This window comes from Petaurus breviceps, unplaced genomic scaffold, assembly GCF_028583685.1.
Source record: "Petaurus breviceps papuanus isolate PSGF00001 unplaced genomic scaffold, PetGlider_PUasm1.0 90594, whole genome shotgun sequence".
In the NCBI taxonomy this organism is placed as follows: domain Eukaryota; kingdom Metazoa; phylum Chordata; class Mammalia; order Diprotodontia; family Petauridae; genus Petaurus; species Petaurus breviceps.
Window position 1 is genome coordinate 6,302,541 of NW_027187281.1, and position 13,267 is coordinate 6,315,807.

General features: G+C 39.2%; 1 protein-coding gene across 1 annotated transcript in view; it reads left to right on the forward strand.

Annotated features, from left to right (window-relative positions):
- RUBCNL (rubicon like autophagy enhancer) overlaps window positions 1-5,067 on the forward strand; it is a 40,133-nt gene extending 35,066 nt beyond the window's left edge. Inside the window, exons 13-15 of the mRNA XM_069063695.1 lie at window positions 1,989-2,142; window positions 3,602-3,692; window positions 4,469-5,067. Of these exons, the coding sequence (XP_068919796.1) occupies window positions 1,989-2,142; window positions 3,602-3,692; window positions 4,469-4,557 (334 nt within the window). The 3' untranslated portion in view covers window positions 4,558-5,067. The remainder of the gene's footprint in view (window positions 1-1,988; window positions 2,143-3,601; window positions 3,693-4,468) is intronic.
- The last annotated feature ends 8,200 nt before the right edge of the window (window positions 5,068-13,267 follow it).

Consider the following 13,267-nt stretch of genomic DNA (forward strand, 5'->3'; position numbering starts at 1 on the left):
GTGGGAGCAAGAACAGGTGTTAACCACAAGGGGGGGGTAAATCGAGTGGGGGGGAGGGTGCATTCTGCTATGCATTTATCATTCCCATCTTTGTACAATTGCCATATTCCTAAGTCCTAGCTCTCCCCCCTCCCTTCTCTTCCCTCCCCCCCCCCCCCCTCTGTCTCCCTCTCCCTTTCTCTCTCTCTCTCTTCCCCTCTTCTCTCTCCCTCTTCTTTCTCTTCTCTCTCTCCTTTCTTTCTCAATGTCTGTATATATGTGTGTATGTATAGATAGATAGATAGATAGATAGATAGATAGATAGATAGATAGATAGATAGATAGGTATGGCATAGTGAGTACATAAAAGGGAAAGACTTCTTCCAAATGTATAGAATCAGAAGGCTTCATGGAGGGAGGTGGTTTTTAAATTAGGTTTTAATGAGGAAGATTTCAATGGTGGATATGGGATAAAGGTATTCTAGGTATAGGGAAAATAGCAAATGTTCAGAGATGGGAAAGTTCAGACTTTTAGGGACACTGAATAGTCTAATTTGGCAGAAAGGGTTTGTATGGGGGGGATGATAAGCATTTATATAACACCTACTATAAGTGCTTCACAAATATTATTTCTTTTGAGCCTCACAACAACCTGGTGAAGTAAGTGTTGTTATTATCTTTATTTTCTAGTTTAGGAAACTAAGGCAGAGATTAAGTGACTTGCCCAGATTCACACAGCCAGTAAATATCTGAGGCCAGATTTGATCTCAGGTCTTCCTGACTCCAGACTCAGCACAGGATACCATGTGCCAACAAGCCACTGGATGCACAGGGTATATGTAGGGGAACGGTCTGACGAAAATGCAAAAAAGTGGCTCAAAGTACCTTTTTCACTGCTTCTATCAAACTAGATATGGAAACTGTTGCAGGAAGCATTTTTCTCCAGTTAGTATGTGCCTCATAAGGAGGATTTTTCAGCTTCTTTCCTTAAGTGTCCACATCAATGTTTTGGCAAGATTGACTTGAGAGTAAAAGATCCTTCCCTTTCCCAGCCCCTGCTCTCCATTTTGGTTTGCCATCCTTGGAGGGATGGTTTAGCCTTACTCATCACTCTTAATTGCTTCCTTTAGCTCAACTGACTTCTCAACCAAACAAACAATGTGGGTCACCAAAGTAAATTTAGAGATTAGTACAGAAGTTTCATTTTGCAATTGGACCACACATTGTCTTTTCTCTTTGACTTTTCTTTGGCAGAAATATTTGAATTAATTTTCTAGAATGCTTTCGTTGTTATTACTTGTTAGTCCTGTACATCAAATTTAAGGGTCAGTATTTTTATTTAAGTAATACTTTTTTTTAAAGCAAACCTTGAACAATAAACTTTTTTGATGTCTCAGTTTCTTTGTGTCTGTCTCTGGGTTTCCCTTTGTGCCTTTTTCTTTGTTTCTCTCTATTTTGCTTGTCTCTCTGTCTTGACTCTCTCTTGTCTCTGCCTCTTGTCACTTTCTGTGTCTTGCCTCTACTTCTCTGTCTTGTCTCTACCTCTCTGTGTCTTGTCTCTCTGCCTCTCTGTCTGTTGTCTCTGCCTCTCTGTCTCTTGTCTCTGCCTCTGTCTGTTTTGTCACTGTCTCTGTCTCTTGTCTCTGCCTCTCTGTTGTCTCTGCCTCTCTGTGTCTTGCCTCTCTGCCTCTTGTCTCTACATCTCTGCCTCTTGTCCCTTCCTCTCTGAGTCTTGTCTCTGCTTCTGTGTGTCTTTTCACTGTCTCTCCATGTTTTGTCTCTGTCTCTGAGTTTTTCTTTGTGTCTCTATGTCTCTTTGCTTATGTCTCTCCCTCTTTACACAGAATCAGTATTCTCTACTGTCTGCCTGAGTCTCTATTTATATTAGGGAATTTGAAGGGTGAGTCATAACAGTACAAGAAGAACTAGGATTTTTCTGTACTTATTATGTAGAAAACTAAACCAATTTGTAAAATGATCTGCCATTCTCTCCTCCCTGTTCCCACTAGGATATTAAAAGATTTTGAGCAGGTGCCAGAACACTTGACAAATGAACTGCACCTGTTCTCTCTGGATGACCTCGTCAAGATCAAAAAGGGACAATTGGCTGCTGTTCTGAGGGTACTTTTGAAAGCCTCCCTTGTTCATGTGGACAGCTGTGAAGTAAGGAAGCCCACCTCTACTTGCAAAAATCTGTGTGGGGTTGGCCCAGTACCCAGAGCTCCATGGCAGCCTAGACTAAGGGCATAGGTCTTTGCCTTCCCTCCCACAGGAGAGACAGTATGGACTGTGGACAAAAAAATGACTTGGAGTTAGGGAGATCTTGGTTCAAATTCCACCCTTCACACTTACTAGGTGTATGATCCTCAACATCATAAAGTCACTTAGCATTTCTGAGACTTATTTTCCTCATCTGTGAAATGGGTAATTCTTCCCGTAGAACCTTCCTCACAGTGTTGCTGTGAGATTCAGATGAGATTGTATATGTAAAAAGCCTTTTCAAATTCTATGCAAAATAGCTAAGATGCAAATCTTAGCTATTTAGCATTGTTAATATCATTTTTCTTATCTCTAATTTCTTAAACAGAATTCAGATAGAAATAATCTGGGGACAAGTCCTTATCATGCTATAATTATTTTATTTTTAATGTTCTGTTGCCTATTGATCAGGTAGAAAAGGAACTACTTTTTTTGTAATTGAATAAAAGTTTGGGGATGTAAACTCCTTTTCTTGTAGGTTTACTAAAAGTTCTTTTGGAATAACTCCAATAGTAGACAGGCTCTGGGGATGAAATGTTGCTCTTCCTGTTCCTGTATGGTTATGATTTCATCAGCAATGTCTTTATTTTGAAAGTTTTTCTTTTACTTGGAAAATGTAGCTTGGAAATTCTGAGTATTTGTTTGGGTGAGGCTGACTAAAGTTAAGCCAACTACAGATCAAAAACATCAGGAGTTTCCATAAGTATATAAATTGAAAAGCTTCTCTGCCCAAATAGGAAAATATTTTTGCCCCCAAAAAAGTGCTTCTCTAATTCCTTAAGCTACCTTGTTCTTATGAATCATAGATTTCGAGCTAGAAGAGACTTAAGAGGTCATTGAAATTAACCTCATCATTTTCTTTTTTTTTTTTTTTTGGATTTTGATTTTTGGAGGGCAATTGGGGTTAAGTAACTTGCCCAAGGGTACAAGTCTAGTTTTTTTGTTTTAAGTGTCTGAGGTCTGATCCGAACTCAGGTCCTCCTGACTCCAAGGTCAGCGCTTTACTCACTGTGCCACCTAGCCGCCCCAACCTCATCATTTTAAAGATAGGAAACAGAGGCAGAAATGAGTGGCCCAACACTACATTGGTAGAAAGTAATGGAAAGGACCTGAAGGTAAATCCTTTGACTCCAAAGCCAGGGTTCTTTCCATGATACCTCATTGCCTATCTACTTGGAAAAGGTGGACCCACTTCTTTTAACCATCAGATTATTTACCACCAGAGGACAGGAAAACAGGTTGTTCTAAAAATGAGCTTTGTCAATCCTCCTCATAGTGAGAACAGTGAGTAGGTACAAGGTTTCTGTATCTCAAAATAGCATCAGAAATGAGAATGGTAGCTCACTGAGTCCTTCTTTTCCAGCTATGTCAAGGAAAGGGCTTCATTTGTGAATTTTGTCAGAGCACAGCAGTCATCTTCCCATTCCAGACCACAACATGCAAAAGATGTCCAGGTATCTTTGAACTCTTCAAATGAAAAACAGGGATTTATGTTTTGGGTTGGTTTTTTTTTACATTTTTTTTGTTTTTGTTTTTTGAGGGTGGAGGACAGGGAAGTTGGGGTTAAGTGATTTGCCCAAGTTCAAACAGCTAGTGTTAAGTGTCAGAGTATGAATCTGAACTGAGGTCCTCCTGACTCCAGGACCTGTGCTCTATTCACTGTGCCACCTAGCCGCCTCCTAAAACAGGGATTTATGCAAAATATAAAACTGTGATTTGGGGGTTTGGATATTTGTGCTGGGCTGTAGGAAATAAAATATTTGGGTTAAATGTGGGTCAGATTGTTTTGGAATACAGTGGACCCATGGGATTTACATGAGGTTGAAACAATGAAAACAATTAGCATCTGGGATCTTCTGGGATATGTCCTCTTTAGGACTGAGTTTTAACAAAGGGGAAGTAGTTTCTGCTTAGCCCCAACTCCTCCTTAATGACTGGGAGGACATTTTCATATGAGGGATCTTGGGCCAGACTCTTCCCTTCTCCTAGACTTATCTTTGGTGCTACTTTGGGATCTTCTCGTTGTTCTTCGCCCCCAAATGGAACTTGGGGGGCATGTGCCTATGCTCTTCTGGACTTCCCTTTCCTGGAGCATTTGAGGATCGTGTTGTCATTGGGGTGGGGACAGTAAATATATTTCAGTGGTGTTTTGTATACTTTTTGGTCTCCTTAAGAACCACAGAGGAAATCTCACATCCAATCTATTAATGACCTTCTCTCCTATTTATAGCTTGCAGAGCTTGCTTTCATAAACAATGCTTCAGGTCAGCAGACTGCCCCAAGTGCCTGAGGATCCAAGCTCGAAGGAAGCTGTCATAGAGTTTGCCCTCTGTGGCAACTTGAAACCAAAAATATTGTCTGGATGACTGCAACTCCCCACATATATTAGGGAAGCTCTTTAGCTTACCTACCACTGGTAATGTTGTTTTAGACATATGCTATGTATAAAGAAATGAACTTGTTTATATGTAATGTTTAAAAAAAAATACAGATACTTAGCTACCCAAGGTGGGGACTTTATTACTACTAATAACTTGGTTTAAAAAAATGAATGTTCAGGGGAATTTCTGATGGTATTGACTTTTTTGCTGCTAAAAGTATTTTTTTAAGTGTATTTATATACTTCTTAAATTGTATTTGGACAGTTCTAGTTTTACAGTTTATACAAAGTACAGTTTTATACAAAGTTTCAAAGTGATTAGGCCTGTTTTTTTAAAAAGCAAGTTTTAAGTATTGGGATAAATTGTTGAGTTTCTCTTCCTTAAAAACCTGATTATGTGAAACTGACTAGATACTGTATTTTCATTAAAATAAATGCAACATCAGAGCCTATTGTCTGTAATCATCATCATCATCATCAATCAATCATTGTTAGTGTTAGGGATAGAAACTAAAACCTGGCATCTATATACCACTCCTATAATGTAGGAATAAAATTCCTACATACAATTTCCTATAATTCAAATCCTTGAATCCCAGTTCCATTACTTGTAACTTTGAACAGCTCACATGAGCTTTGGACCTCAGTTTCCTTATCTATAAAATGAGGGGGCTACATGAGATGATCTCTGCTGTTCCTTCTAGGTCATAATCAATGCTTCTTTGATTTATTCTATTATTTCATTGTCCAGATGAGAGGATTCCTGTGTCCAAAAATAATTTACATATTTTCTGTAATCCAGGCTCCGAGTATATAGCAAATCTCCTGCCTGCTTCCCCAACATTCGATGTCAAGGCCAATTCCATCTGCCACCCATCCAGCTCTCCAACAGTCAATGAAAACTTTGGGCATTTGTCTGTAATTTGAAACAGTTACCACGAGATGGCACTCTTTTTTATTAATAGTACAGATGAGCAACCTGGATTTATTCACTTAAATGGATAGGGAATATAATTATAAAGAGAAAAAACAAACTGAAAGAAAATAATGTCTAGTGCATTATCACAGTAATAGGACTTATCTTATCATTTTATTCATATAAAGTCCTATTCAGATATCTCATCCAAACACTGAATTGAGCCTGTGTTATGACAATAAATGACATTCGCATGATGTTTCAAATTTAGCAGATCACTTGGTAATTTATCACATTTGAACCTAAAAATATTAGATGGATTTTATCTCCTACCTCTATTTGGGGGGGGGTGGAGGTCTGGATATGTGAATATATCAATATGGGGGACAACTGATTTTGAACAATGCTTGCTTCTTGAAATTAAGAACTATTTTGTTTTTACCTTAATAGCCTCAATTTTTCCTCCTGATTTTGACATGTAATCTCAGAAAGTTTCTGGGGGATTCTGAGTAGCTGTGAATTACCATAACCAGTATAACAGAAGTAAAACTTGAATAGAGTGAGATGAGAGACCAACCAAAAAGCTCTTTTAAAAGTCCAGGTGTAAGGTGATAAGGGCTGGCACTGTGGTGGGGGTAGAATCAGAGAAGAGGAAGAAACAGATATGACAAATGTCAGGAAAGTAAAATCATCAGGACTTGGCAACAGATTAGACATAAGGTGGGATGTGTGTGAGAGAGAGGAGTAGAGGAAGATGCTGAGATTTTGAGCCTGGGTACTTGGGAAGATGATGTGCCCTCAATAGGAACACAGAATACAGAGGGGATTTTGGAGGGTAAGATAATAAGTACAATTTTGGACATGCTAAATTTAAGATATCTATAGGACATCCAGTTTGAAGTGGCCAGTAGTTAACTGGAGATGTGAGAATAGAGGTCAGGGCATAAGTTAGGGCTGGATAAATAGGGGTGAGAGTCATTAACATTGAGGTGATAAATTAAACTATGGGAGGTGATATCAAGGCAAAATAGTATGGAAGGAGACTAGAAGAGGGCCAAGGTCAGAACCTTAGGGGAAACCTATAGCTAGTGTTGGTGAACGGGATGAAGATTCAGAAAGAGACTGAGGAGTTTTTAGACAGGGATAGTAGTGTAACAAAAGCCTAGATAGAAGGGAATATAAAGGAGAAGACGGTGCAACACCAGAGAGGTCAAGAAGGATGAGAATTTGAGAAAAAGCCATTAGATCTGGCAATCATGAGATCATTAGAGAGCAGGCTCAGTTTGTGATACTTAAAAAGTTCAAGAGACATAGTTTTTGGGTAATTTAATCATTTTGTTAATAATGCCAGCAAGTTTATTAATAAAAGGATGGTCATTTGACCATCACTCTTAGACCGAAGACCCATTGTGATGGTGGTGGGTTCACAGTTTACATGCTCTTGGAAAGCAGATGTTCCTGAGGGTGGCAATCAACTCTGATTGGTTAATAATTAAGGAGAGAGGGGTGGCTAGATGGTGCAGTGAATAAGAGCGCCAGCCCTGGAGTTGGGAGGACCTAGGTTCAGTTCCAGCCTCAGATACTTAACACCCACACACAAAAACTGGCCGTGTAACCTTGGGCAAATTACTTAACCCCAATTGCTTTAAAAAAAATAATTAAGGAGAGGATGGGCTATATTAAAATGAGGGTCTTGGGGTATGTGCCTTAGGTGACCCAAGTCTTGGTGAGACTTATCAATTTCAATATCACCTGTCTAACAAAAGAAAGGATCTACATTTTCCCAGACCTGTCTGAGCAAGCAGAATGAGCAAGGATATAGCCATTAGCCTAACTTAGAATTTCTTTTACTGCCTTTAATTAGATCTCAGCCATCCTGACTGAGTAAGTCTTTGAGAGATATTTCCCACACTGGTTGATTTCTGGATGAGGAAGTAGAAAGAGGTAAAAATCTTGGCTCTGATTCAATGATTGGTTATTAATACATGAGAGAAGTAATCATTTCCCTCAAGCTGAATGATGAGGTAAGACATACTGCAGAACTGAGAGTAAGAGGAAAGGAAGTGGAGACACTGATTATGTATAGCTTTCTCAGAGAGTTTAGCCACAAAAGGAATGAGAGAGATAGAGCAAGAGGGGATGGATGGACACATCCATCCCCAGGGTTTTTTGAGGATGGGAATAACATGGATTGGCTTAGGCTATAGAAAAGCTGTTAGTGGACAGGGAGAGATTAAAGATGAATGAGAGAATGGGAATGATAATGAGGACAATCTGCTGGAGATGATAGGATGGAATCACTTGTGCATGTATCCTGGCAAGATCTCTTCATGTTAGATGGGTGAAGGAGAATATAGTGGTAGAAGGCTTCTGGGTGATATGAAATGAAAAAGAGGTAAAAAGAGGGACCTCTTAGTGAACGGTCTCAATTTTTTTCAGTGAAATATGAAGCTGAAGGGGAAAATGGGATTCGTGGGAGCTAGTAAGTATCAGAGGTATAAACTAGTCTCAGTTCTCCTGATTTCAAGTCTGTTACTCTAAGTAATGTATTATAATGCCTTTGGGTTTTCACTCAGAGCCAGCAGATTACTGGCTCTGGTATCTCCTATCAAGCTGGATATCATTTGAGGTCTAGCTCAATCTACAACTCTTCAAATATTTCTGGTTTAGTCATAGAGGTTCAGAACAAAATCTAGACTTTGATCTACACCTCTCAGCTTACCCTTTCCAACTTAGGCCCTCTCTAATGCTAGTTACACAAAAGAACATCACATATAGTGAATAGTGAGTAAACCCATCTCATCCAAGGGGAGGTCCTCTCTCAGCTGTCTCTAGCAAGTACTGCAAGTCAAGAAACATGATGGATCCAGCTCCTCTACACATTTGCAGAGCAGAGGGCACCAGTCTTTCACTCAAAAATCTTTCTTTCCTTACTGTTTCCAAGGAGGTCTTTTCTCCACATATATCCCAGATGAGCATCTGGAATCAATTCATGTAAGTCCCGTATGAAGGTATGCAGACTTGAGCTTAACATTCTTTCAACCACGAGTAGTCATAAAGTATAAGGCTGTTTCTCTCCCTGTCTCCACCTTGCCTAGGTGACACTGGGTGTTATACAACCTTTACTCTCTTTCCACTGATGATATTGCTATAATAATGGATGGTTGGGGGGCAGAGCCAAGATGGTGGAGTAAAAACAGGAACTCTGTGTGGCTCTCACTCCAAACACATCCAATACCTGTAAAATAAGATTCTAAACAAATTTTAGAGCTACAGAACCCACAAAGAGAGAGAAACAAATCTCCCACTAAAGGCAGCCTGGCAGGCTGACAGGAAGGGTCTGTCGCACAAAGCTGGGAGCTGAGCACAATTCCACATGAACCACCCATGACCAGACCCAGGGCAGCCCTGACCCATGGCACAGACTGGCCAGAGCAGACTTCAAGAGAGTGAATCACCAGAAGCTGTGGTGATTTCCAGACTTCTCAACCCGTAAACACCACAGAGAAAGTAAAAGGTCAATGGGGAACTCTGTTGGAACCCTATGATGGAAGAGCATGATTCAGCTGATGCCCCTGGGGCTAGAGGTGGAGGAGGCTCAGTGGCTGCAGCTGCTGCCCCATGGCTGCCTCCAGAGCTCCTGACCTGCAGATCATAGGAGGACCAAGTGACCATTCAGAAGGTAATTGTTCTTGCTTTGACCTGCTTGGATCTGGATCATGGTCTTTTGTGGTAGACCTGGGGTATGTGGCTAGTGTACCAAAGCTTGGGGTGTCTGTAGATAGGGTTCCCTCCTCATAGCCCTGACAACATCTGCAAAAACCCCCAGCAATGTGGGACATAGCTCTCTGTGATCTGGAAGCAGAGTTCTAAGTCAAGTAATTGGCTGGCAAGATGAGCAAGCAGAGGAAGCGCAATCAGACCATAGAATCCTTTTTTGGGGACAAAAAGGATCAAAACATGGAACCAGAAGAAGTCAATGAAGTCAAAACTACTGCATCAAAAGCTTCCAAGAAAAATATGAACTGCTTACAGACCATGGAGGAACTCAAGAAGGATTTTGAAAATCAAGTAAGAAAAGTGGAGGAAAAATTGTGAAGAGAAATGAGAACGATGCAAGAAAATCATGAAAAGTGAGTCAACAGCCTACTAAGGAGACCTAAAAAATACTGAAGAAAATAACAACTTAAAAAATAGACTAACTCAAATGGCAAAAGAGGCCCAAAAAGCCAATGAGGAAAAGAATGCCTTAAAAAAGTTGAACTGTCCAGATGGAAAAGAAATTTCAAAAACTCACTGAAGAGAATAATTCCTTCAAAATCAGATTAGAGCAAATAGAAGCTAATGACTTTATGAGAAATCAACATACTATAAAACAGATCCAAATAAATGAAAAAATAGAAGGCAATGTGAAATATCTCATTGGAAAAACCAATGCAACTTGGAAAATAGATCCAGGAGACATAATTTAAAAATTACTGGATTACCTGAAAGCCATGATAAAAAAAAAAGAGCCTAGAAATCATCCTTTAAGAAATTCTCAAGGAAAATTGCCCTGATATTCTAGAACCAGAGGTCAAAATAAAAATGGAAAGAATTCACTAATAGCCTCTTGAAAAAAGATCCCCAAAATAAAACTCCTAGGAATATCATAGCCAAATTCCAGAGTTTCCAGATCAAGGAGAAAATATTACAAACTGCCAGGAAGAAACAATTTGAGTATTGTGTAAACACAATCAGGATAACACAAGATCTAGCAGCTTCTACACTAAGGGATTGAAGGGCTTGGAATATGATATTCTAGAGGTCAAAGGAGCTAGAATTAAAACCAAGAATCACCTGCCCAGCAAAACTGAGTATAATGCTTCAGGGGAAAATATGGTCATTCAATGAAATAGAAAACTTTCAAGTATTCTTGGTGAAAAACCAGAGCTGAAGAGAAAATTTGACTTTCAAATACAAGAAGCAAGAGTAGCATGAGAAGGTAAACAGGAAAAAGAAATGATAAGGAACTTATTAAAGTTGAACTATTTACATTGCTACATGGAAAAAACAATAATTGTAACTCATGAGACTTTTCTCAGTATGAGGATAGTTGAAGGCAATATATATGTATGTATAGGAGGGTGTATGTGTGTATAAATACATAAGTGAGTGTGTGTATATGTGTGTACATGTATAAATAGACAGAGGCACAGGAGCAGTTGAATAGGTTTTTTTTTCCTTTTTGGAGGGCAATTGGGGTTAAGTGACTTGCCCAAGGTCACACAGCTAGTTTGTGTTAAGTGTTTGAGAGCGGATTTGAACTCAGGTCGTCCTGACTCTAGGGCTGGTGCACTATTCACTGTACCACCTAGCCGCCCCAGAAGCAGTTGAATAGGAAGGGATGATATCTAAAAAATAAAATTAAGAGGTGAGAGAGGAATATAATGAGATAAGGAGAAAAGGAGAGATAGAATAGGGCAAATTATCTCATATAAAAGAAGAAAGAGAAAACTGTTACAATGGAGGGGAAGAGCAGGAAGGTGAAAGGGAATGGGTCAACCTTGCTCTCATTGAATTTGGCCTAAGGAGGGAATAACATACATACATACTCATTTTGGGTATCTTACTCTACAGAAAAGTAGGGGAGAAGGGGATAAGAGGGGAATGATAGAAGGGAGGGCAGATTAGGGGAGAGGGTAGTTAGAAGCACACACTTTTGGAAAGTGACAGTCAAAGGAGAAAATAGAATAATTGGGGGATGGAATAGGATGGAGGGAAATGTAGTTAGACTTTCACAATATAACTACTATGGAAACGTTTTACGCAACTATACATGTACAACCTATATTGAATTGCTTATCTTCCCTGTAGGGGTGGGTGAGGAGGGAAGAAGGGAAAGAATCTGGAAATCAGAGTTTTAAAAACGAGTGTTAAAAAATTGTTGTTGTTTTTTTTTTTTACATGCAACTGGGAAATAAGATATACAGGCACTGGGATATAGAAATCCATCTTGCCCTACTAGAAAGTTAGAGGGGGTATGGAATAGACTATAAGAGAGAGAAGATTGGGGGAAGAAGTATTCAGTGGGCTCGCTATCTTGGGGCAGGGGGTAGGGAAAAAATGGGAGAAAATTTGTAACTCAAAATCTTGTGGAAATGAATGTTAAAAACTAGAAATAAACAAATAAAAGAGCAAAGTAAAAAAGTGCATAGCTTAGAACAAAAGAAAACTCACAGTGAAGCAAAAGATGGACAATTCTCGACACAATGAGTATTATTTATCATATAGGCTTTCTTGAAATGAAAATTTATTGTTACATATTTTGGGACCATGGAAGAGGAACCATGGAAACTGAGGGCCAGCCTCGAGTCAAGCTGAAAGATGACTTTACTTGGATATTGTGTACTGACTGAAAAGATTGTGATTTACTTGTGACCAAGGGGTGGATGGCCTGCGTATTTTCCTCTATCCTTTAAGAGGGTATTGAGTAGTGTCTAATGACTGAGTAGTGACTGATGATTGAATAGTGACTGATGACTGAATAGTGACAGATTTGAAACTTAGTGTGCCCCACGAATGGAGAACTTTGTCTATTGTATTTCGTGTCCCTTCCTTAAGGATGATTGAATGATTGAGTTAACTAAATGATTGTACTATGCTGAAAACTATTGTGACCACTTTGGTGAAAACTGTGTGGCCATTTTAGTGATAAGTCATTGTGAATGCTCCATTTTGATTTTCTGTGATAAATTGTAACATTGTGAATGCTGTATTTTGATTCTCTATAATTGTTTTGCTCTGATTGGTTACAGAATAGAGTGTTCACTCTACTATGTAATCAGAAACTTGAAAGCTGTTCACAGCAGCAGTCCTCTGGAAAGCTGCTTGTGCATCACTTTACAGAAATCTAGTGATCATTCAATCATGCCATAACAACTTTTTAAAAAATTGTCTTAACTGATGCCAATTAAACAAATGAACCCAGACACACAGGAATTATAGAGATCCGTATTTCTTCTCTTATTTCTGCTCCCATCTATTCTTTTCCCCACTTGTGGAGGCTCAGGAATAATGTATTTTGATACATTTACACACACACACACACACACACAATTTATCAACATCTTCAGATTTTATGGAAGCTGTCAGTAAGTTGGCTACTTATGGCAACTGTTTAAAAACTGTTTCTTTAAAACAACTTTGAACAAAGAGAAAGTAGCCAAACTGATTTTTACATAAATAACATGATGGATCTATCCTCCTTTTCTGCCACCTTTTACCCCCAATACTTTATAGGTCTTCTGCCTTGGGATCCAGGAGGAGTGGACAGCATACATGGGTTTGTGCATTTCCTCACTAATGATGATTTCAGGGCCAATTTATGAAGTATTCTGTGAGTATAAGATTTATAGTAAGGCTGATGCTTTTTTGAGATCTCTGATAGCTCATGTATGTGACTTTTACTTAAAAATGAGGATAAGCATGCATCAGTTAGAAAAAAATGAAGCAGTAACTGCCCTTACTTATGAAGAAGAGAGCCGCTTGTAAAATTGTTTTGGCAGCTCTGGGAAGACTCAGTTCCTTTTTATCTTGGGTTCTAAAATCTTCTTCCCCAAAATGGTGCAGAGGTGACTTCTGTCACTGGGTTAGCACCTTTAAAAGCAGTAACCAGCTCCAAGCAACAAGGGTTTCACTGTATGCAACAGTTTTCCCAAGCCTTACCTATTCCTGTCTGGACAAGGAAGATG